The following is a 25,566-nucleotide window of genomic DNA, read 5'->3' as shown; positions in this document are numbered from 1 at the left end:
AGGGAAATAGTTTAATGTATTATATAATATATAATTTATATTTATGTAGAGTATATATTCTAATATATAATTTCAGCTTTTAAATGCTTCTGTAAAATGACTTTTAAAAGCCTCAGTAAATCATGCATTCTTCTATGAAATGATTGCAAACAATCCCTTCAACTTACCAAAAAAAAAAAAATTCTAGTCCTATATAACCCAGGAGAAACACATATCCCCTAGGCCTACAAAGTTCTCTGATAAGGGCCTAATTTCCTGGATGATCTTGTTTGTGGGTCAGAGGCCAACGGTGACAATACAGTGGTCATGAAGAGGCAGCGAGACCAGCAGAGACCTGTGGCCCCACTAGCAGAGAACAAACCACCCCCAACCTCGCCCCACATCCAGTCATTCGGATCCTGGAAATCCTGTGTGTTATTTCTCTAGAAGGGAGTGGGAAATAATAGCCAACTACCGACCCTTCCAGCACATGGACAAAGAGGTTGGAGGGGGGGATCCAACTACCACCCCTCCCTGGACTGTGAACAGAGGTGGGGGATCCAATTCCCAACCCCTTCTATGCTCATGAACAGAGGCAGGGACCAATCCAAAGACAACCCCTGCTACCTGCACTAGGTGAGGGGCCAGGACCTCCAGAGAAGGGAGCAGAGACAGAAATAGCACAAAATGCCAGCCCCAAGGGACAAAGGATTCCCAGCTCTGGGACCCCTCTACCACACGGGGGAGCTTCTGTCACTTATTGCAAACAAGTTTGCTTTCCCACATCCTTGCGCTCTCTCCTGGACTTTTTATTTCTATGCTAAGAAGCAAGTCCACAGACCAGGGAAAGTAGCTCCCCAACCAGGACGCGGCAGTTCCAACAATAATTTGGAGGGTCACAGTCAGGTCACAGCAGGTGGCTCTCAGCTAAGTTTTGGCCCATTTCAAATTGCTGTTCATCCTCCAGCCAGAATTATCTTTCTAAGATGCACCACACTGACTTCCTTGGTTAACATCTTTCAACACCTCCCATTCACCTTCCCTGTGAACTCTTACAAGTAACACAAGGCCATTTATAATTTGTCCCTGTAAACTTGTCCAACATCAGCTACTGCCATTGCCATCTTTTGCAGGCCTGACTCCGGGTTGATTGTGTCCTAATGATGAGACGGAGTAGTAAGTGGTAATGTGTAAGCACTCAGCAGTAAAGGGAAATGCCTTAGCAAGCCAGCTATACCACAATACACCTTCTAACTCAAGGATTGCTTGCTTTGTCCTGTTGACCTGCTGTTTAATGGGTTTTGCTTGCCCTGTAGGCATATGTGGTTAACATTACAAGTGCTAACCAGTATTTCTGGTCCTGCTTCCTAAACAAAAAAAGACTACTTTTCTCAGTCCTCTGAAGGTAGGTAGGGCCTACGTGTTACTTGTTCTAGACAAGACTATGAGGGAAAATACTCTGTGATCACTTCAAGGCCAAAGCCCTTAACCGCCAATGCACAATTTGCTTTCTCTGTTTCTCTATAGATCATGAGAGCCCATTTGGATTTGGCCGTTCTATAAGATCAAAGCAGTCAGGACTACTGAGCTGGTTCTTTAAAAAAAAAAAAAAGATTTATTTATTCAATTTGGAAGGCAGAATTACAGAGAGGCAGAGGCAGAGAGAGAGAGAGAAGTCTTCCATCCGCTGGTTCACTCCCCAATTGGCTGCATCGGCTTGAGCTGTGCCAATCCAAAGCCAGGAGCCAGGAGCCAGGAGCCCAAGGGTGCAGGAGCCCAAGGACTTGGGCCATCTTCTACTGCTTTCCCAGGCCACAGCAGAGAGCTGGATCAGAAGTGGAGCCACCAGGACTTGAACCAGCGCCCATATGGGGTGCCAGCACTGCAGGCGGTGGCCTTACCTGCTACGCCACAGCGCCGACCCCGGAGCTGCTTCTTAAACTAACGTAGACTACTGCTGCCTCGAGAGTCTCCTAGGCATGCAGCAGATTTGATATGAACGAGAATAAACTTTTACTTCACCAACCCATGAGATCTTGGTGCTATTTGTTGTATTATATTCTAATACAGCATGCAACGAGCATCCAGTGGCCAAATCAACAGTGCAGTAATGAGCTTGTCCTTGAATTTTTCCATTTCCCCAATAGATGGACCCTTCTTCTTTTAAACAAGAAAGAACAAGCAACCCAAAACAGAATTGACCATTGGAGCTCACCTTTGCAGACAGGAGGGCTTGGGCTCCAGACGCCTACTGTTTTGTTCTTCACCGTGCAGGAGATGGAGGCCTCGCCCAAGAGTGAGAAGCGAGGATTGCAGCTGTAGGTGACAGAGGAGCCGTAGGTGTGGATGTCTTCATTCCCACCATTGTGCTTCCCATTGATGATGTTTGGAGGGGGCTCACACTTGACAACTGAGAGGAGTGAGGGAAGGCAAAAACAATCAGAGAAGGCCCATCACAAATCTAGAATCCATGCTAATCCTATTGCAGGGTGCAAACAGCAGTAAAGATGCATAGGGCTCTTTAATCACCTAACATAATGTATAATCAAGCTGAAAAAATACTTACTTTCACACTTGGGGAGCGGATCACTCCACTCAACTCCTTTTTCTTGAATATCACAATGACTAGTGGTTGACCCAATTAAGATATATCTGAATTAAGATAGGAACAATGATTTTAATGGAATTCTTCCTACCCTAAATTAAATTGGACAAAGAGAACAAATAGAATGGTTAGTCAATACTCAAATAAAGAAAGAATGTTCTCTGGGACATCACTTCCCACTGAGCACTCGAATCAGTAAGATTTCATCAGGCAATGGAATGTATCTGTCTGTCCTTTCATTCTGTAATCTATTAAGCATCTAGATGTCAAGCATGGAGCTCATCCGGGGCTCAAGTAGGACCAGGGAAGACTCACTTGAGTGTGTCCTGCAGTGGTCTTCGGTCATGAGCACTGTTCTCACAAGAGACAAACTCCAGAGAGCCACAGAAATGGGGCTGGAAAACAGGAAGTGTCTGGTGTATGGGAGTAAGCCACACATCTGGGAGTCAGCAGGAGGCTTCGTCGCAGAGACTGCAAGAGCCTGGGGTCAGTGATCTGGCCAGGACTTGTGCTTCAGATACAATTTGACCCTGCAAGACCTCAAGGAATATTGTTCACTTGAGGCTTCTTAGAAACCCACTGCAGGACAAGCTATAGGTAACCAAGACCTGGCAAGGACAGCTTTAGCAACAACAAAAACAAACACTACTAACGAGCGTTGAACATACAGATCTAAGACAAAGACAGTCAGGATTAAGAGTGACTGAATGAGGGGTTGGCGCCGGGATGCATCTGTATCCCATATGGGCTCAAGTCCTAGCTGCTCCATTTCTGATCCAGCTCTCTGCTAATGTGCCTGGGAAAACAGCAGAGGATGCCCAAGTACTTGGCCCCTGCACCCATGTGGGATACAAGAAGAAGCTCCTAGCTCTTGGCTTAGGACTGGTGCAACTGGCCCAATTACAGCTGTTGCAGCCATTTGGGAAGTGAACCAGCAGATGGAAGATTTCTCTCTCTGTCTCTCCTGCTCTCTCACTCTGCTTTTCAAATAAATAAATAAATCTTTTTTAAAAAATGACTGAATGAAATACAAATATTATGTGGGTGTGCAAACAAAAATACATGGGACATAAGAAAAATGTTTACTATATGCTATTAACTGTCATTAATCTGTTTTGTAATATTTAAAACAATTTTTAAATTTGATAATTTACCTTAATTCATATATTTATGTTTGAAGCATTTAAAGAGAAGCATAATAAATATTCAAAGAGCTCATCAACGAAATGAGAATTCAACTGATTTGCTCAATGGTGGTATGTAACGAATATGTACACATTAGGTATAAGGTAATGTGTCAGAGAGTTGTTCATAATAGTGCAGGATAGGAAATACTCAGGCATCCATCAAAGAGGTTGATGAACCTTGACACATCTACATGTGAAATTCTTGTGCAGTTGAAGAAGGAAATTGGGCACGGCCATCTCTATCCACAAACCTGAAATGTCTCCAGTATATATTGATGAGTAAAAAAAAAAAAAAATTCAAAGCTGCATTTGTTTTAAGAATACATGCTAATCCCTTAGCTTGTATTGAGGTAAGGAAACATTAGGAAGATACTAAAGAGAGGGAATAAAAGTGGATCCTTATTTGAGGATAGGAGGGAATTGAGTGCCTGGAGACGGGATGGAAGCAAAAATTGTCATTGAATACCTTCTTATATCATTTACATTTTGAAACATAAGAACATTTTAGCTACTTTAAAAATTAACTTCATTGTTTCTAGATTACCTCACACTCACCCTTCCGAACAGCTGAATTCTATTTGTGATCCAAAAGAGAAATCTGTCTTAACTTCCACTTGCCCATTAGGTAAGTCTCCTGGGTTTCTGCATCTTTTCTCTGGGAGAAAAATTAAAATGATAAGTAGTGACTCTGCATACCAGCAGATATGGCAATAAAAAGCAGACCGATTGATCTAGTCTCACTGCCACTTTCAGAAAGGCTGAGAGGCTCAGACTCAAATTATTTCTGATCCTGACTCATTGGATTTTTATTTCAGAGGGAAAATGAATGCAAAACTTGATCTCACTTTTTTCTAAAACATTTAACAAACAGGGGAAAATACACAATTAATCACTGTGATAAAAACATCTATGATCAAATATTTAAGACGATGGCCAGGAGACTGGGAAACTTTGGTTCACTGAACTGAGGTTCCTCAAAAATGTGTGTCCTCAGTCACAAAAGACACAAAAATAAGGTATAGATTGCTAACTCTTATTACTGCAGAATGCATTCCTAACTAACAGTAGATCAGCATCTTTCTAACACCACAGGTATTTTGAGTGAGATTTCTTGGGAAACTGTATTACCCTTTCATAGCCACCTAACTTTTTATAATTTTTGTCAAAGTCAACCTGGTTTTCAAGATATCACAATGAAATTTGTGCTTCATTTCTTGAAAGAAGTGTCGGTGAGTTACGTCACTGAGAGCAGTAGACTTCTCAATGTGATTAGCTAATTTTCTCTTTTTTATTCTGCTTTGTTTTACTTCTCAAAAAGTAGCACATGTGTTCATCCACAAACTGGAAGATTCTTGGTGACTAAAGACTCAGGTAGCACCTGGGACAATTTTCCAAATATGGACCAGGCAGACATACAAACAATAATGTTGATACTCACTAACACAGAAGGTATCGTAGCTCCACAGTCCTCTGGGTTTGCAGGTAAGAATTGGATTTAGACCGTTCCTAGTATAGCCAGGGCGGCAGGTGTATTTCAGAATAGTTCCGGTTTGGTACTCATTCTCAGACAATTCACTTATTGAAGAAGCAAACAGTAAATGGGGTGGGGGACCACAGTCGCCTGGACACCGAAATGACAAGGAGTACCGAGCGTCACAACGTGGCCACAGCATCTTCGTGCCTCAGTTAACTGACTTTCAGATCAAGACCATCTTTTCCCGCCAATCCAGAAAAATCATAATTTCTATTTTCTCTCTGTTCAATGGATCCAGTGATTGACCAGTAATAATATTTGTTTATAAATAATAAGGATATGGATAAATGACAAGGATATGGATAAATGATAGTGACAGAGGTAGATTTTTTAATGCCTTTTCTACTATATATGGGACAATTTGCCTAAAAATGAGGACAAACATGAATTTTTCATCAAATCTCCCATCTCTCTAACTCTGATGAGTCTGTACAAAGTCAGGAGTTCCTGTGGCTGGTGCTGTGGTGTAGCAGGTAAAGCCACCGCCTGCAGTGCTGGCATCCCATACGGGTGCCGCTTCCAATCTAGCTCTCTGCTATGGCCTGAGAAAGCAGTGGAAGATGGCCCAGGGTCTTGGGCCCCCTGCACCTGCATGGGAGACCTGGAAGAAGTTCTTGGCTCCTGGCTTCAGATCAGAGCAGCTCCAGCCATTGTGGCCAACTCAGGAGTGAACCAGCGGATGGAAGACCTCTCTCTCTCTTTCTCTCTCTCTCTCTGTGCCTCTCCTTCTCTCTGTAACTCTGACTTTCAAATAAATAAACAAATCTATAAAAAAAAAAAAAAAGAAAAGAAACTCAGAGTCACACAGAGAGAGAAAGAGAGGCAAAGAAAGAGGTCTTCCACCTGCTGGTTCACTTCCCAGTTGGCCCCAACTACCAGAGCTGCACCGATCCGAAGCCAGGAGCCCTCTCCAGGTCTCCCAGGCAGGTGCAGGGGCCCAAGGCCCTGGGCCATCCTCCACTGCTTTCCCAGGCTATAGCGGAGAGCTGGATCGGAAGTGGAGCAGACGGTCTTGAAGCAGCACCCATATGGGATGCCAGTGCTACAGGCGGTGGCTTTACCCGCTACGCCACAGTGCCGGCCCCAGTCTGACTTCCAAATAAATAAATAAATCTTTAAAAAAAAAAAGTCAGCAGTTCCTATGATATTGCATCAACAGAAATATATTATTGCATTAAAAATAGTATTACATAATATTGTTCACAGAAAAGAAATGGAGTGGCAAGAAGATGGGCAAGAATGACAATTTAAATTTACATTTTTTGGCCAGTGCTGCAGCACACTAGGCTAATCCTCCACCTGCGGCGCCAGCACCCCGGGGTTCTAGTCCCGGTTGGGGTGCCGGAACTTGTCCCAGTTGCTCCTCTTCCAGTCCAGCTCTCTGCTGTGGCCCAGGAGTGCGGTGGAGGATGGCCCAAGTGTTTGGGCCCTGCACCTACATGGGAGACCAGGAAGAAGCACCTGGCTCTTGGTTTTGCATCGGCGCAGCACGCTGGCTGTAGCGGCCACTTGGGGGGTGAACCAATGGAAAAAGGAAGACCTTTCTCTCTGTCTCTCTCTCTCACTGTCTAACTCTGCCTGTCAAAAAATGAATAAAAATTTTTAAAAATTTACATTTTTTGTGACTTTTGGGTTTTGAATGATGTGGAGGAGGAAACTTGTAGTCTTTGAAACATAAAATCTTAATCTGACTCTTGTTGCATTATATACTGGACTGATTTATCTTTTTTTTAAAGTTTTTAATTTATTTAATTCATTTATTTGATAGGCACAGAAACAGGGACACAGACAGACTGGAAAAACTTCTATCACTGGTTCCCTCTCCAAATGCCCACCACAGCCAGGGCTGGGCCAGGCCAAAGGCAGGAGCTGGGAACTCAATCCAGGTCTCACATACGGGTGGCAGGGATTCAGCGCCTGCTGCTTTCCAGGGCATGCATTACCAGGAAGCAGGAAGCAGGAGGCGGAGCTGAACTCACAATCAGACACCCTGATATGGGATGCAGGCATTCCGAGCGACGTCTTAACTGCTGGGCCAAACTCCTGCTCTTGATTTACATTTTTTTTTAAAGATTTATTTATTTATTTGAAAGTCAGAGTTACAGAGAGGCAGAGGCAGAGGCAGAGAGAGAGAGAGAGAGGTCTTCCATCTGCTGGTTAATTTCCCAAGTGGCCCCAACAGCCGGAGCTCAGCCAATCTGAAGCCAGGAGCTTCCTCTGGGTCTCCCACACAGGTGCAAGGGCCCAAGCACTTGGGCCATCTTCTACTGCTTCCCCAGGCCATCACAGAGAGCTGGATCGGAAGTGGAGCAGCCGGGATTGGACTGGTAGCACTGCAGGTGGAGTCTTTACCTGCTCCGCCACAGCGCCGGCCCCATGATTTAGGTTTTAAGAACTCCAGTGAAATTTTACACTTCACTGCTCCATTCTGGATAAACCCACAGGCAATGCAAAGTGTTCACTTAGGCTGATCAGTAATATAGATTTATTTGTTTCAGGTCATGGTTAGGAGACAGATTGCTTTAGAAATTCCTGGAGAGGAAATTCTAGGAGGAAATACCTAAAAAATTGCCTCTTTCACACGTAAAGAAAATTCCTCTAATTCCAGCAGGTCCAAAAATCCTTTGTCGCTGAGTCTAGAAGCTTGGCCATCTCTTTTCCAGTCTTCAAAATGAGCATGCGAATGATCTGAACAATTTCTTGTCAGCCTGAACTTGCTTCCCATTACCTACCAAGAACAGGAGCCAACAGAGCAGCGATCAAGATAATCCGGAACAGAGTTTGATCCAAGACTTTCCAGGATCTAGGGACTGGCCTGGCTGCGATGTCCTCCATTCTAGGACAGGTCCCTTTCGGAGCTCTTGGGATGTGCATGATCTGCTGCTTCCCCAACACTTCCTGCTGAAAAAACTCAATTTAATAGACAAAGTCATTGAATTGCTCCTGATTGTAAGGTACTAGGACCAACGATACGGGAATCCTGTCTGCAAGGAAACTACAGCCCACAGTGGAAGAAAGCACAAGGGCATGAGCATGACAAAACGAGACAGCGAGGGTGGCCCCTGGAAGATCTCTGTTTAGCAGAGGGGCTGCCTCCTAGGGGAGGGAGGGCTCATCCAGAAGGCTGCAGCTGGTCTCCACGGCAACCCTGGATACAGTGAGACCCAGTGCAAAGCCCAGAGTAGAGAGACGCTAGGGCCCCCAGAGGCTGTCCCAGGGGTTCCTCTTCCCCCCAGCCAACACAGTGTCCCTGGGAGAAGCTCATCCACATCCATGGCTTTGGCCATCATAAATGAATCAGTTGCACACCTCTGGGCCTGCAGACGCTCCATAAACTCATTGGTTAATTCATTATCTTGGGGCCGGCACTGTGGCACAGTGGGTTAACGCCCTGGCCTGAAGCGCCAGCATCCCATTTGGCCACTGGTTCTAGTCTCAGCTGCTCCTCTTCCAATCCAGCTCTCTGCTATGGCCTGGGAAAGCAGTAGAGGATGGCCTAAATTCCTTGGGCCCCTGCACCCACGCAGGAGACCTGGAAGAAGCTCCTGGCTCCTGGCTTCGGATCGGCGCAGCTCTGGCCATTGCGGCCAATTGGGGAGTGAACCATCGGATGGAAGACCTCTCTCTCTCTCTGCCTCTCCTCTCTCTGTGTAACTGACTTTCAAATAAATAAATAAATCTTTAAAAAAAAATAATTCATTATCTTACATGGCCCTGTGCCTTTCTACAACCAATCAGGTCTGTCTTCTTCTTCTTCTTCTTCTTTTTTTTTTTTTTTTTTAAGATTTATTTATTTATTTGAAAGGCAGAGAGAGAGAGGTCTTCCATCCTCTGGTTCACTCCTCAAATGGCTACAATGGCCGGAGCTGTGCCGATCTGAAGCCAGGAGCCAGGAGCTTCTTCCAGGTCTCCCACGTGGGTGCAAAGGCCTAAGCACTTGAGCCATCATCCACTGCTGTCCCAAGCCGTAGCAGAGAACAGGATCGGAAGTGGAGCAGCCAGGACTCCAACTGGTGCCCATATGGGATGCAGGCTGCAGGCGGCGGCTTTACCCACTAATCCCTAATCCACAGCGCCGGCCCCAGGCCTGTCTTCTTCACTCAGGTTTCTAAGTAGTGGAATTGCAGAATTTAGCCTTAAAACTGTAAGGCTTTCTAAAGTTGATGAAAGAAATCTCAGAAAATCTTTGCTCCCTCTGCAGCTGCAGAGAAACAGCTAACATCTGCATCATCAAACTAGCCTTGCAACTGTTGTTTCTTTTTTCTCTCTCTTTTTTTTTTTTTTTTTGACAGGCAGAGTTAGGCGTGAGAGAGAGAGAGAGACAGAGACAGAGAGACAGAGAGGAAGATCTTCCTTTCCGTTGGTTCACCCCCCAAGTGGCCGCTACGGCCGGTGCCCTGAGCAGATCCGAAGCCAGGAGCCAGGTACTTATCCTGGTCTCCCATGGGGTGCAGGGCCCAAGCACTTGGGCCATCCTCCACTGCACTCCCAGGCCACAGCAGAGAGCTGGCCTGGAAGAGGGGCAACCGGGACAGAATCCGGCGCCCCGACTGGGACTAGAACCCGGGGTGGTGCGTCACAGGTGGAGAATTAGCCAAGTGAGCCGCGGCGCTGGCCGCAACTGTTGTTTCTAACAAAAGAGCCCTTCCTAGGCTTTAGAGGTTGTTGCTCTACCACTTGACAGTGGCCTTTCACCTTGAGAAAATCTGCGATTCTGGCCCATGTTGTGGCACAGCCGGTTAAGCAGCCGTCTGCAACAGCCACATCCTGTGTCTGCAGAGCCCGGTTCCAGTCCTGGCTGCTCCACTTCTGATCCAGCTCCCTACTAATGTGCCAGGGAAGACAGCAGAAGATGGGCCAAGCACTTGGGCCGCTGCCACTCATGTGGGAGACATGGATGGAGTTCCAGGCTCTTGGCTTCAGTCTGACCCAGCCTTTTCCATTGTGGTCATCTGGGGGAGTGAACCAGCAGATGGAAGATCTCTCTGTCTCTCTCTCTTTCTCTCTCTCTCCTTCTGCTTCTCTGTGTAACTCTGCCTTTGAAATAAATAAATCAATAAATCTTAAAAAAAAAACCTACAATTCTGGTTATCTTAGCAAATTATTTTATATAATATTTGAATGAATACTTCTGTTTTCTAAAAGTTGTGAAAACTCATGAGTTTTCTTTGCAAATGCAGAAATACATGATGACATTTTCCTCTTCGTCTGCAATCCCGAAAGTAAATCAAAACTTTTGACCATGTTAGATTTCTTATATCAGTAAAAACAAAACAAAACAAAACACGATTTAAAAACACACAACTCCCAAGGTTCAGAGGTTCAGATCAGTATTTCCAAGCAGGCCAACAGGTCCACAGATCACCAACTAAATTCACTTTCTTCCTCCACCTCCCCTGGACCTCCGTGCCTTCTCACCAACATTCCAGACTAGAAATTTGACAACTCCCTGCACCCTCTCACTTGCCCCATTTCCGTCCCCAGAGCCTCATGTCCTGTCCAGCTGGCCACAGCCATGGCACTAGAATCTGCTCTCTCCTTCACTCCAGTTCCACAGTCTAGGATCAGGTTCTCCCAGTTCCCTCCACCCTAACCTAGACCACTGCAAAAGCCTCCAGACATCTGTCAGCCTGCTTGCATGTAGATGCCATTATATTGCAAAGAAGAAATTTAAAGTATGTCATTTTGCTTAAAAACTCCCATGGTCCCCAGTTCACGCAGGTCCTCATTCCTCGCCCAGCTGCCCTCACCCTTCTCAAGTGGAACACTGTGCTTCAGCTTCGTGAACATACTCACCGTTCCCAAAACACACCCTGGATATGTTTAAGCGCCTCCACGCATTTGCACATAATGTCTCCTCTGCATGAATGCTCTTACCTGTAATCTCTCCTTTATCACCGTCCACATGAACCGTCACCTCCTTGGTGGAGAACTGCCTGACCCCACCGAGAAATGTCAGGACTTGCAAGGTGAGAGGCCCCGAGTTTGAGTTCCAGCAACACCACGGTCTAATTCTCTGATCCTGAAGACACTACCCCAATTCCTGGAACTCAGTTTGCTCGTCTCTAAGATGATATTAAACGTAGAGGGTCTATGTTATTCCTTAAAAGCCCTGCCTTGCTGTAACTCCCCACTGAAAAGCTGAGACTACCATACCTCCTACTTCAATGACATCACCTGTTTAATTCCTGGACAAATGAAACCAACCCAAGAATTATCAACCCGGCTCGTCTCTTGTGAAAAGCGCTGTCAGCACTGTTCAAGGCAGTTCAGTTTGAGAGATGCCAGGAAAATCTTCAGTCCCCAAATTTCTCCTGTTAGAGGTTATTTTTAAGTTAGAGTATTTCTCAAAATTCTCCTTTTAACCTTCAGATACCTCTGGAAAGGATAGCTCTCTCTGGTCTCGGGGGAGTGTTGTCTTCCTTGTACCTGGACTCTCATCACATCCCTGGCAAACTCTAGAAAGAAGTTATGAGACAGGAAGTTGGTGTAGCGGTTATGATGCTGTTTGGGACACCCACATCTCACATTGGCGTGCCTGGTTTGAACCCAGGCTGCTCTGCTCCCAATTCCGGTATTCCTGCCAGCGAGCACCCTGGAAGGCAGCAGGTGTTGGCTCAAGCACTCAGGTCCCTGCCACCCACCTAGGAAACCTTGGCTGAGTTCTTGGCTCCCAGCTTTGGACTTGCCCAGCCCCGGCTGTTGTGGGCATTTGGAGAATGAACCAGCAAATGGGAAATTTCTCTCTCTCTCTCTCTCTCTCTCTCTCTCTCTCTCTCTCTCTCTCTCTTCCCTCCTGTCTCTCTCACTCTCTACCTTTCAATAAATGAAATAAATGAAAATTTGGAAACAGAACTTGCTTCCACACTGCCCCTTCACTTCCTAGAATCTCTTAATTTCTGCATCCTTCCATGCCTGTTTTGCATTTCTGATGTATTTCTAAGCTTAACCCATTAAGTCTCAATATTCTATGAATATTGCCACAAAACTCATACAGGTGCATTAAATCGGGATCGAAATCATAAACTAGAGCTTATGTGTCCTTTATTATTGTTAAGAATGAAAATACAGATTGTCCTACACATATAGTCAATCTTACATATAGAAGCTGTCCTATGAGTAAGACATCAGGCAACTGCGATATTCTTCCATACATTACACAACGGACAAAGAAACAGCAGTCATGACCTGTTCAACAGTTATTTCCAGTGGAAGCAGCAAAACACTTCAGGCAAAGGACAACATTAAATTTCTGACACGATGCTATCAGTTCTACATGGCATGGCTTGTTTTGACAAGTCGCTGCTCTTGCCATTTGAGAATAACACAGCTTCTCACGTGAAATCTGATATCGTCTTACATAGTAGCAGACCCAGCAGTATGACACTTTCTTCCTCCTGCTGGTGTTTCCTGGCACCGTTTTAATGTGGGCAGCTGGGTGAAGTGCTACTGGTGCAACCACAAGGCAGTTTGACACTTGCAGCTGATCTGCTGATTGACAGCTCTAGCCTACGACCAGACCTGCACCTCAATGACTGACAGCTCTAAGAGATCTGCGGTTTGACAGCCACTCGCTGTGAGATGGCTCTGGCTGCCCATCCCCAGCCTTGGGACAGCTGTGGCCAGCCCCCATGTGACAGCCCGGCCCAGTCTGCGTGACAGTCCCCTTTCTGCACACCACCCCAGGCAGCCTTCCATGCACCACCAACACCCCCTTCCCATGCAGTGGAAACCACAAGTTTCCCAAGACTGCAAATGTTCAGCCAACACTAGTTGGAAATATCCAGTATGGCTGCAAAATGTGTCCCAGCAATGACCTTATGCCATTATAATAAAATTGCCGGGGCAGGGGGAGCACTCCCACTCCTATCACACACCTGATGACAGAACATAGATATTTCCCAAAAAAACGACATACAAATGTGCAACACTTAAGCCTCGCCCTTTTGAATATGCAAATTAAGCCCCACCCTAGCCATCACCTCCTAGGCCTCCGGATAGTATAAAGAGGCCTAACTCTTGTGAGGACTTTGTTTCTTTGTGAGGGTTTGTTTCCCTGTTTGAGGTCAGTCTTTGTGTTTAGGATTTTTGTTCATTCTCTCTCTCCAGTTTGCCTGCACTTTTCCTGTGCTTTGAATAAATCGCTTTCCCCTGCACATCTTCAATTTAAAGATTTACTTTATTTATTTGAAACACAGAATGACAGAGAAAGAGAGTGAGAGAGAGAGAAAGAGATCTTCCATCCACTGGTTCACTCCCCAAGTGGCCTAGAGGGTCAGGGCTGGGCCAGGCAAAAGCCAGGAGCCAGGAGCTTCATCCAAGTCTCCCACGTGGGTGACAGGGATCCAAGTACTTCGACCACTTTCTACTGCCTTCCCAGGAACGTTAGCAGGGAGCTGGAGTGGAGCAGCGGGAACTGGGACCTGCTCTCTGATACGGAACAGGGCGTGGCAGGCGTCAGCTCAACCTGCTGCACCACACCACCGGGCCTGCACTTAGAGTTCATCCACTTGTGGAGGGAAGAATCTGGAACAAACTGAGCCCGGGAGCCCAGAGCCCACGACGGTTTTCGGTATGCTAAGCAGGTGTCTCGTTTGAAATGCAACAGATTTATGAGGTCTTTCTTGTCTTTGTTGACAAGTCTGTGAATAACTCATGAATTTACAATACACATCTCAATTATTTGAATGAAGAGTGGGCAGTAGAATGTTTTACCTCTAAGATAAGTGGAATGTCTAGAAACCAGGCATGTTTATCCACTGAATAACTGCCACCACTGCAATTGTTACAACTCCATACCTTTGGTTGAGTCACGTTGGTTCTACTCTTTTTTCCATCATTGAGCTTTGCCAAGTGGTTCCCCTGTATAGTGGTTCATTCCAACAGTGACACATTGTTATCTAACCATTTTACAATGAAGATTTCATTATTTGTATCGAATCTATAATCATATGACCCTGTTTTCATCAGTGTTGTGCACTTCTGAGGAAACTTGCTTAGTTTGTCTTTTTTTTCATGCCGCCTATAGGTAGGAATCCAGTATTCTGAAGATGTACCAACAAGTCATGAGCAGTGAATAGACTGTCAACAGGAATAGGTGTGACCATGGATCTCTACCAGTTCAAGCATTTGTAGAGCTATTCCCAAGCACAGAGGTCACAGCTTCTCAGCAGATACACAGGTAGTGACATGTTAGAATTGCGGGGCGGCAGTGTGTTACCACGCACCTACCATGCAGGCCACATTCGACCAGGGTCTTATTTATAGGAGAGCTGTCTTAGAGCATTGACCACTTGCAGCACAGTGCATTCTTTGAAATGACAACCTGGTTCTAGAAAATAATTTTATGAATGCAGTTCTTAAATTAGATATTGGTTATATACATAATCTTTTGCTTAGTTGACCATTTAGTAAAAGTTACTTATGTGTAAAGTTTATGCCATTTTACAATAAATTTCAAAATATTTTCAAACACTGCAATAATCATTAACCTATTACTTTTCCCAAAAGAATAGAAATCTAAGATATAACATTTATTTCAAAGTTACTATAGGGCATATTTATTGCTCAATTTAAGTTTTTATAGGATGATGGGACACACTAAGTTAATAAAAACTTTCCACAGTTCTCATTCTCCTGTGCATCCTACTCTTCATTTTCCTGGTATCACCATGTTTAGGGACAGAATAGGAACCAACAAAGAGACAAGTGCCTGGAGAATAAAACAGAAGAGAAGGGAACTGCATCCTGGCTAACCAAGGTAGATGAGAACTTCAGTAAGAAAAGGTGCGCACATTGTCCCGTTCAGAACACGTGGAGAGAAAGGAGACCAGGCCGACTGGGGCTTCCCGCTCCAGACCCTACCGGAGGCGGACCAGTGTCCTCCTGTTGCCAAATCTAAGAGCCATAGCTGTCAAGGGTGGGGAGTTGGAGCCTTACAGAATCTCCTTAGAAAGAGGCACCCAGTTTCAGAATCTAGATTATGAAAACCCTGTCTCCGTAAGCCAATAGGGAGGCCTCTCTGGGGAGTTGCGAACGATCCACAAACCAGCACACTCATCTTTTAGATACAATCATCAGAGCACACTAATCTTACACTGCTCTTCTTCTTTGGTTTGCTTTGTTAGTATGCAATATTATTATCCTCCCATTTATAATGTAAAAAACTGAGGATCAGAAGGGGATAAAAGCACTTTTTAAGTCACACAACTGCCTGAAAAGAGTCTGCTGCCAGTTTCTGTCTCTGTCTTACCTTTAGAATCCTGCACTCGTTTCGAAGTGACAAACCACCAGAGACCCCAGAGCCCCCGAGCACTGAGTAGCCCACTGACCTGCAGCAGCAGAGGGAGAAGCAGCAGACTCTGAAGGTGCTCTGCGTAGTTTCCCAAGGAACAAGACACCCTTGACCTCTACAGGCCGCAGGCAGTTCCTCCGCAGATCAGAGTCTCTCACAACGCCCCGAGGCTGGCCAGAAATCGCTCCGCCACAGACATCCCTAAACTGCAGCCATGCTGTTGGCCGGACAGGATCAGCTGAATGGCAGTGGACAGCAGAAACTCCCTACCTGCCTGGTCAATGATTAACAGCAGAAACGAAGCAGCCGCAGGGCGGGCCTGCTCTTTCCTCTTCGCTCCTCCTCCTCGTTGTTGATAACATGTTGCAATCGTTTTCTTTTCTCCTCTGCCAACCATTTCCCCTAAGTGAAAGGTAATTTGAATTTGATGTCAAAATTCTTTTCCCTTTCTGCAAACACAAGAGGGTTGTGCCGGCGTAATCCAGCTGGCCTGGAAATCTTGGCTGCTCCAGGGTTCAGAGAAGTTCCACAGAAATGACCATTTCCCATGACACCAGGCCTGGCGAGCTTCCCTGGGACTCAGGGACAGAGTCTTGCCCTGCCCTGGTATCCATCCCATTCCAAAGAAGTATGGAAGACGGGAACTCATCAGACACTCACTGAGTTCCTGCAGTGTGTTCAGGGCTCAACTAATGTTGACCTCCACCACCACCATTGCATGTCGGGCCCCCTAGGACCTCCAGGGGGTGGTCTACCATTGAGAGCTGCTCAGGAGAAGGCAATGAAAGACAAACTATTTACCTTCATATTGATCCGGGAAGGACGCCCAGCCCCGACATCATCCATTGTTAAAGTTTCCACTCTGTGTGTTCAAGAAATTGCTATGATAAAGCAAATTGTTTCTGACAACTTTTTCTGGAATAAACATCTAACGTCACATTAAAGGTTCCAGAAAGGAAGACACCTGCGTCTAGCAGGCTGTTAATCGAGGAGGCCTTGACCCGAGGTGTGAGTTAGGCTGGGCTTTGAATAGGAAGCAGAAATCATTCGATGGAGAGAGAAGGATTCTACATGTAAATAAAGCAGGTCTCAAAGGTGTGGGGCTGATTGGACAGGAACAAGCGTAGAAGAGGTTTCCTGATCATCAGTCTTGAGAGTTAATTTAGAGGAAATTCCACTTTTAAAGCTGGGTCTTTTTAAAAAAAAAAAAAAAAGATGTATTTAATTTGAGAGGCAGACTTACAGAGAGAGAGAGAGAGAGAGAGAGAGAGAGAGATCGTCCATCCTCTAGTTCACTCCTCCCCAAATGGCCACAATGGCCAGAACTGGGTCAGTCCGAAGCCAGGAGCGTCTTCCAGGTCTCCCACATGCTCGCAGGGACCCAAGCACTTGGGCCATCTTCTGCTGCTTTCCCAGTCCACAGCAGAGAGCTGGATCAGAAGAGGAGCAGTGGGGACTCGAACCAGCGCCCATATGAGATACCAGCGCCACAGGCGGAGGCTTAGCCAACTATGCCACAGCGCTGGCCCCAAGCTGGGTCTTAAAAATACTATTTCCCAATGCACTAGAGGACATTTTGCTTTCCGTGGTGATTGTTGCAAACTTCTTTACAGCTCAGCACACTGTCTTACTCTCAGCAGACGATCTTGCCTCCTTCCTTACTGAGTAAGGAAGTTTCACCAAGTTTCTTCTGGTTACTCCTGATTTGGAGCGGGGTAGGGTGGGGTGGTGTCTCTTCTTCTCTACCTCATTGTCACAATGTGCCTCTCATCCCAAAGTGATCCCTCCATCTCGCTGGAACCTCAAACTCCGTTTTGGTCTTCACTGTGATGCTGAACTTCTCGCAGGTGTGGCCTGTGCCGCCCCCAGCCTGCTGCGGGCATGCTGCTCTGAGGTGTGCCCTGGACCCAAAATCTCCTTAATTCATTTCTTGTGACTTCTCAGTAGTCTTTAAAAAAAAAAAAAGATTTATTTATTTGAAAGTCAGAGTTACACAGAGAGAGGAGAGGCAGAGAGAGAGAGGTCTTCCATCCAATGGTTCACTCCCCGATTGGCTGCAACGGCCAGAGCTGTGCCAATCCAAAGCCAGGAGCCAGGAGCTTCTTCCAGGTCTCCAACGTGGGTGCAGGGGCCCAAGGACTTGGGCCATCTTCTACTGCTTTCCCAGGCCACAGCAGAGAGCTGGATTGGAAGAGGAGCAGCTGGGACTAGAACCAGCGCCCATATGGGATGCCGGTGCTTCAGGCCAGGGCGTTAACCTGCTGCACCACAGCGCCGGCCCCATCTCAGTAGTCTTTGACACCCCTGCTGTTGTCCTTTCGGAAAACTCTCTTCTGCTTTTGCCCCCACTGCCCTAAACACTCCAGGTTCCCTCAAGTTCTAATACCTCCTTCCTCCCTCTCATCCCTCAGTAGACATACATCCCAGGGGCTCCCCAACCCCCAGTTTTTTAGAATAGATTTTTCTGCTCACAGTTTTAATGACTTCCCTCCTCTCGCAGCGTTCAGCACTTGCGATGAGAGGACGCCCTGCTCTGTGTCCCTGCTTGCTCTCCGAAACTCAAGACTTGTGGAGGGTTTTGCTCACTGGACACCTCACAAGTGGCTCATAGTCAGCACACCCACAGAGGACCTTGTCCTCTCCTGCCCAGGTCACCCCAACTTTCATCCGGGCTCTCGGCAACGGGTTTCAGACCCCCTTGGAGCTCTTTCTCCCCTGCCCTCCGAGTGTCAGTCGGTTGGCAAGTTGTTTGGCTCAGACTTTCGCAGGCTGCCTCGTGCCTTTTTTCTCTTTCCCCTGCATCAGAGCAGCTGGGTCATCATTGTTTCCTGGGTAGCTGGCTCCATCTGTCTGTACTGCTCTCACAGAATACCTGAGACTGCCTAAGATGTCTATTTCTTCTACCTGGAGGCTGGGGGTGCAAGGTTGAGGGCCTGCAGCTGGCAAAGGCTTTCTTAGCGTGTCATCTGATGATGGAAGGTGGAGAGACAAGCGAGCATGCCTACAAGAGAGAGGGGGAGGGGACTGAATCCATCCTTAGTTATCATGGGAATGCACTCCCACGGTCACTAACCCCAGTCTTGCCATAATGGCATAAAGCGGGAGGACTTAGCCTTAATGACCCAACACAATCACCTCTTAGAGGTCTCCCGACTCGGCGTCGTCACACTGGGGATTAAACTCCCAACACATGGACTTTGGGGGACATACTGAAATGTAGCCGTGGACTATTACAGGAACCCTTGTGTTGGTTTCTGCCCCGGTTCTTCTTCTGCTTCAACCAATACCGCATGTTGTGGTGAGATAACTCCTCCTCTTCGCCCTGTCCTTAGCATTTGCTTGTTTAAAAGTGTTCCATGTATCCTCGCTACCCATCAAAATGAGCATAAGTTCTCTACCATGCCATTCAAGGCTCTGCGTAAACTGATGTTAGCCTGACTTTCCAGCCTTCTCTCACCTCTCCCCACTGCATCCAGACCAACCAGAATGTGTGCTATTCCCAAAACATTTCCCACTTTTCCTGTCTCTGTACAGTGTTTTTAAAAAGAAGTACTATCAAAACATTTCAAAACATGTTAGCACCTCTCCCCCAACCATTCTAAGACAGCTGTTTGCATCGGGACCTATGATGGCCCAGACCTTTCCCACAAGGACAGAGGGCTTATGGGCTGACACCATGGTTCACTTGGTTAATCCTCCGCCTGCGGCGCCGGCATCCCATATGGGTGCCGGGTTCTAGTCCCAGTTGCTCCTCTTCCAGTCCAGCTCTCTACTGAGGCCCGGGAGGGCAGTGGAGGATGGCCCAGGTGCTTGGGCTCCTGCACCCACATGGGAAACCAGGAGGAAGCACCTGGCTCCTGGCTTCAGATTGGCACAACGTGCTGGCTGTAGCGGCCATTTGGGGGGTGAACCAACGGAAGAAAGACCTTTCTCTCTGTCTCTCTCTCTAACTCTACCTGTCAAATAAAAAACAAATAGAAGGCTTACATGAATGCATTAATAAATATTCTACTCTTTCCTAAGATCATGTTTTTAACATTGTCCCTTGCACCAGTGGATGAATCTTAGGAGTGGAGTTACTTCGAGAGCTCATGACTCACTTACTTATGCCATTTCTTGGATCTCTTTTCTGCTCCTCCTTAATACTTGGTTTCCAAACGTCTCTCACCCTTGAAGGCCGCATGACCACGGCTTCCTCCCTCGGGATGCTGCAGCTTCCTCCCACACATGGACTCTTCCTCTCCTCCGTGGCCCGTGGCGCGACCCTGGGGGACAGCGTCCAGTTCCCTGTAACCACCCCAGAACAACGCCCTGTGTGTCCGCTCAGAGCGTCCCCCTGTGTGTCCGCTCAGAGCGTCCAGCCTGCTTCAGATACCATGTCTTGGGCTGCTTTGTGATTCTGCCTGGAGGTTGGCCAATCTTTCAAGGCATCTGGGATATTTTGGTTATGTGTCATTGCGCTTTTCCTCTGTGTTCAGGTGAGGGTCCGGGTGAAGATGAGAAGCTTATCACGTCAGATAAGGATGACGTCTTGACGGAAAGCCCTAGAACTCCCGTTCTCACTACCCTCTGAAAAAGGACATTCACTGTGCAGCAGCACCTCAAACCTCATCCGAAAGGCAGCCTGGAGCGTTCCCACAGAAGGTCCTACCAGGCTCCGGAAACCACACAGAGGGGACTCGGGAGAGAGTGCGGGTCCTTGACTGTGCATCTGCCTCAGTGGGTCTTTCCAAGGGTGGAACTGTTCCGAGCTGATTACCCCAAAATAAGAGGTAAATTTTTGCCTCCTAAGTTTTGGTTAACTTGAGGTTAATTTTGCCTCGTTATGTGCACTTCCAATTAAAAGATGAGGTACACTCTTGGCTGAGATCCACCTCTCCTCCTCTCACACACAGGAAATTAAACTCTCGGCTCCTCCCTGTTGCCAATTCTTATCTTAAAGAAACAGTTTCTATGTTGGCCTTTTCATATTCTGAGCACACAATTCACACACACACACACACACACACACTCACCATGGTGCATTATACAACCGCAGTTGGCTACCGGAAGGCTGCATTTCAGTCCAATAAGAAACAAATGGGAAACCAATTTCAGAACCAAGAGGAAAATTGATTCACACATGCATTTTTATTAGCAGACTGCTTAGCTCCCATGTTGCACCAACATTTTTGCCTCCGGCTCCACTTTCTTCATCTTTAGAGAATATTTTAGTCCTCCCATTGTTAAGGTATTTCCCCTTAACTTTTGTGTAAGCATCTCTGGGTTTTGGCAAAGGCTGCTATTCTCCCGAAAGGCAAGCTGAAGAAGGAAAAGATGTTTAATTGCAGCTGAAGGACTGAGACCAGCTGCACCCTGAGCCAGGAAGACAGCGTGCAGAGTCTCCAATCGGGGTAGGGTGCAGAGCTGGGGCTCAGAACCAGGGCTTAAGTGAGGATCTGGCTCTTCAACAGGATGGGTCATTTACATATTTTGATAAAGCATAGTTTTTAATACTACCCCAGAGCAAGTATAGACTAAAAGAAAAGTCTCTTTGAAAAGGAATGTGTTTGGTGTTATTTTTTAAGCTTTCAGAAATGTGGGGACTTTTCAAGGCAGTACGTCCAAATCTCAGGCATTGAGTGTCATGTCCCTTGCTCTGGAAGACTCGTGAGACAGCAGCTCCTGTCAACATGGGACTTAGGAGAGAGTTGAGTGGATGGTGGTGAGACCATCCATCTATAAAAATGTGAGTTCACTGTTTGTGAACTCCCTCTTCAGTCAGGCCAAAGCCAGCCTATCCAAAGACATGTTTACAGAGCCCGTGCCAGGAGCCAGTCCCAGGCCGCGGAGACCCAGCCATGAACAGACGCCCTGCTTCTCAAGCTCAGTCAGGGAGGCCGGTTCGGCAGCTTCCTGGGTCAGCTCACAGGCCGGAAGTGCCCGCTCCACTCCCTGTGAGTGCACTGCTGCTTGTGGGGTGCCCATTAAGTGGTACCTGGACAGAAGCCAGAACGCCACCTTCCCAACGGGGCAGCTGGGGCTGGTTTCCACCTCCCTGTGCCTGAGCCCTGATGGGCACTTAGGTTATCTCAGGGATACAAAACAGCTACAAAGTAAAAAGCTCTCTCGGGAAGGTGGGGAGGACCCATAAACCCCAGAGAAGTGAGGGATTCTGTCAGGACGTTAATGCACACACCACTGGAATGGGCTGGGTGAGGGAAGCAGTGTTTGCTGGTTCAGTAACCCAGATGCCACCTGTCGAGGCTCTAAAGCGGAGTAGGAAGTTAGAGACATCCCCTCAATAGGTCTTCACGTGCAGGCTAGGAGGGAGACGCAGCTTCCTCAGAACACCGTGACAGTCTACTAACTGAAACGGCAGTGACGTCACACGATGCGGAGCTAGTAAGACTGAGACCGTGAGAGAGGATCTGAGCAGGTCCCTGAGGTGGGCGAGGAGGCCATCGGAATGAAGGCTTGGTCTTAATTAGAATGCTGTGCGGGTCTACAGACTAAAGCTTCGTCCTTCTGCACTTCTACATTTTGTTATTGTATTCTTCAGTTCTTTAGAAAAACACACATGTGTAGTATTTATGGAGAGAAGAGTCATGCTTTACTTAGGATACGTAGGAAACTTCAATAGGACCAGTCTGTCTTCCAGGGACTGGGGCGAGTTAGCAGTGGGTGATATCAGCTGTAAAACCAGAGACACTGACATAGCAGAAAATCCAGGGGCTGGTGGGGGCATAGCCTGGACCCTTCCCCAGAGCAGTGCTGCCAAGGGGCAAGATCCCACCCTTGAAAGGCTACATGCACTTTCCCCTCCTTGTGGCAGACCCCGAGGTGAGATCTCTGCTTCAGAACAGCCATGGACTGGGCTCCCAGGAGGACCACAGCCGCCTGGAGAAGGGGCTCCAGGAGCGACAGCTGTGAGGGCCAGCTCTGCTCGGTGGGCGCGCCCTGTAAGGACACCAGTGAGCCTGCACCTGCCACCTTCGCAGCAGCACTTGTGGGACCCGGCACATGTTCTCCATCCACTGCTTCCTCCACCAAAAAGACCCCTCCCCCATTCCCGTGATGTGAGAAAGAAAGAATGAAGTAGGATGTGAATTTGGTCACATGAGTAAAGGGTAAAAATCCCAGCATGCCTCACTCTAGGTATGCCAGACAACACCACAGTCAGGCGTCAGTATAGTGATAGTAAAGATGACACAGACCAATTACTCTCCACCTTTGTAAACAACAGCACACGTGAGCTTTGTAACCTTGAGCAAGTCACCTGGATCTCAGCCATCACATGTGTAAATTGAGAACATAAATTTTTCCCAGTTAAAAAATTATAGGATGGGATTGGTGTTGTGGTGCGGCAGGTTAAGCCGCCCTTTCAGATGCCAGCATTTCGTATCTGAGTGCTGGTTTGAGTCCCAGCTACTCCACTGGTTTTGTTTTTTTTTTTGGGGGGGGGGCAGGCAGAGTTAGACAGAGAGAGAGAGAGACAGAGAGAGAGACAGAGACAGAGAGAAAGGTCTTCCTTTTTTCCATTGGTTCACTCCCCAGATGGCCACTATGGCCGGCGTGCTGCACAGATCCGAAGCCAGGAGCCGGGTGCTTCCTTCTGGTCTCCCATGTGGGTGCAAGGCCCAAGCACTTGGGCCATCCTCCACTGCCTTCCCGGGCTACAGCAGAGAGCTGGACTGGAAGAGGAGCAACCGAGACAGAATCCGGCACCCCAACTGGGACTAGAACCTGGGGTGCCGGTGCCGCAGGTGGAGGATTAGCCAAGTGAGCCACTGCGCCGGCCCCAGCCACTCCACTTCTGACCCAGCTGCCTGCTACCCACCATGTGGGAGAGCTGGACAGGGTTCCTGGCTCCTGGCTTTGGGCTGGTCCTGTCCTAACTATTGTGACCATTTGAGAAGAGAACCAATGAATGAAAGATCAATCTCTCTCTCTCTCTCTCTCTCTCTCTCTCTCTCTGTCTCCCTTTCTCTGTTGCTATTACTTTCAAATAAATAAATATACATTTTTAAAAAAGTTATAGAATGGATGAAACAAAATGATGCATTTACTTCAAAATAATAAAGTGAGGACATAGATGGAAAAAGATTAGACACATGTCGATAAATGAGGAAGCTGTGTGATTAGCATATGTCAATGAACTGGGCTCTTCTTTTTGTATAAAATTTTGTATAGCATTTGTATAAAAATTTTCTATAATATAAAAATGTCTGAATTAGTAAGGCTACTACAAATTACACTGAAAAAAGTAATCTTGATATATGGAAAAAAGTAAGTCTTTTCTTCTCGTAGGAGTAATTAGTTCTATTAATCCAACTGAATTAATGCTGATAAAGAACTGACCACATACCAAGAAATTGAGAATGGTTTCTTAGAGTTCTCACGTGGCCGGCAGAAAGGGGCTCTGAAAACTAGGGCGGGATGGCGATTCGGGCAAAGAGGTGGGAAGCCCACCAGAGGCGGCAGGCACCAGTGGAGGCCTGCAGATAAGGAGTTTCCCTCCTATCAGGGGCAGCCCTTGATGTGAAAGTCTATCCGTCCACCTGCTTTCCCACAGACACTGTTGGCCCCTGGGAAGTTCGGGCCAGCCCTCGGCTGGAAGGAGAAGGAAGGCAGAGTCTCTGTCAGCGTGTTGGATGCCACAGGCCGGCCCTCGCCAGCTTCCTGCATCCCACTGTCTTTGCAGGGTTGCTGATCCTGATGCACATCCCCGTCCCTCCCCTTCCAAGGACTACAAGGTTTTAAATGCAAGAGGATAACAAGAATTTCATTCAAATACAGCCACACGTTATCCATTTCTAAATAGACAATCCCCTTCCCAAAAACAGTTCTGAGGTTTAAAATAAGCCACAGCTCTCGGGATTTTGACATTAGTACATTTTTCACTCTCAAAAAAAAAAGGGGGGGGAGTAAACAGAAATTACCCACTTCAGGGATCTGCTAAAGCCCCTATGGAGGACAGAGTATTAGCTCAAGTACTTAGAGATTTTTTGATAAAAGAAATATCACAAGTTTACATGTCATCCAAACCTCAGACACTTGTCTCAACGCCCACAAACTACTATCAAGTGCTTGTAGACTGAGTTTAAGGGAAGCAGACAGATCATCGAGAGCAGAAATCAGCCCTACAACCACAAGACCTCACGCACGCTGTAGAAACTTCTGGTGATAACTGCTGGACCCAGGCTGCGACTCGCCCATCCGGATACCTGGCTTGGACCAAAACAAATCTACCCTCGGGTACGACCGACCAACCACCGCCATGCTAGACAAGAGGTCATATTGATTTCCCTTTCCTGGGAGGAAGGGGGAAATCCTACCAAAGGAAATAAGAATAGCAGGAAGGAACTCAGTACAGGGAGGGGCTTTGGAAAAACACATAGCATGGTATAAAAGAGCTACCAATTTCAAAACTTAGTTTCTGAAACTTACCGATTTCTGGGAATGCAAATCAGTTGACCAGTCCATTTGAACTACAGGTTTCTCCTTCCCCAACAGACATGGGCCAAAAGGTCTTTCCATGACCTTGACTTCTGTCAATATTTGTCAGTGCTTGCGGTCCACCTTCTGCAACTCTCTCCAACACTGGAGGCAGAGGGTGGAGCACCAATCAATGGTGCTTGCCAAGTCAGTGCTGCCTCCTTCTCTTTCTCCCAAGGCTACTCTGACAGCCGGAGGGGAGTAAGCTACCCTCAGCTGTCCTGTCGACTGCTTCCCTGCAAGGAGCTGGTCCTGACTGATTGCAAACTTTGCACACCAGCAGGGCCACGTGGCCCTCACTGGCCAGGCCTTGCCGGGTCTCCCACCCCGTGGCCCTGCTGGGGCAGGCTTTGGCCCAAGTGCAAAGAGAACCCAATGAATGAAGAGAGAGGCGAGGGAAATGCCTGCTCCCGGGAATCAAAGCACATGAGACAGCTCTGGGGCTCCCAGGACGTCTTCTTCACGAGTGGACAGCACTTAGTGGGTTCTC

The 25,566-nt window shown here is 47.1% G+C and overlaps 1 protein-coding gene across 11 annotated transcripts in view; it reads right to left on the bottom strand.

Annotated features, from left to right (window-relative positions):
• The window catches only part of LOC100343920 (C4b-binding protein alpha chain), a 41,776-nt gene extending 16,442 nt beyond the window's left edge, over positions 1–25,334 (bottom strand). For 2 of the 11 annotated variants that reach the window (XM_051820500.3, XM_089311410.1), the window contains exons 1-6: positions 15,637–15,835; positions 8,038–8,215; positions 5,210–5,392; positions 4,327–4,426; positions 2,546–2,631; positions 2,195–2,389 (exon numbers count right to left, since the gene is read on the bottom strand). In XM_051820500.3, coding sequence (XP_051676460.3) covers positions 2,195–2,389; positions 2,546–2,631; positions 4,327–4,426; positions 5,210–5,392; positions 8,038–8,179 — 706 coding nt within the window. In that variant the 5' untranslated portion in view covers positions 8,180–8,215; positions 15,637–15,835. Of the gene's footprint in view, positions 1–2,194; positions 2,390–2,545; positions 2,632–4,326; positions 4,427–5,209; positions 5,393–8,037; positions 8,216–15,557; positions 15,836–25,028 lie in introns of those variants that run through there. The other 9 variants (XM_051820498.3, XM_070055215.2, XM_002717544.6 and 6 more) reach the window with 7 other exon arrangements.
• Positions 25,335–25,566: the final 232 nt, after the last annotated feature.

This window comes from Oryctolagus cuniculus, chromosome 13, assembly GCF_051225735.1.
Source record: "Oryctolagus cuniculus isolate XC-2025 breed Fujian yellow rabbit chromosome 13, ASM5122573v1, whole genome shotgun sequence".
NCBI lineage: Eukaryota > Metazoa > Chordata > Mammalia > Lagomorpha > Leporidae > Oryctolagus > Oryctolagus cuniculus.
The sequence above is the reverse complement of the archived record's forward strand: the minus strand, read 5'-3'. Positions and strand labels throughout refer to the sequence as shown.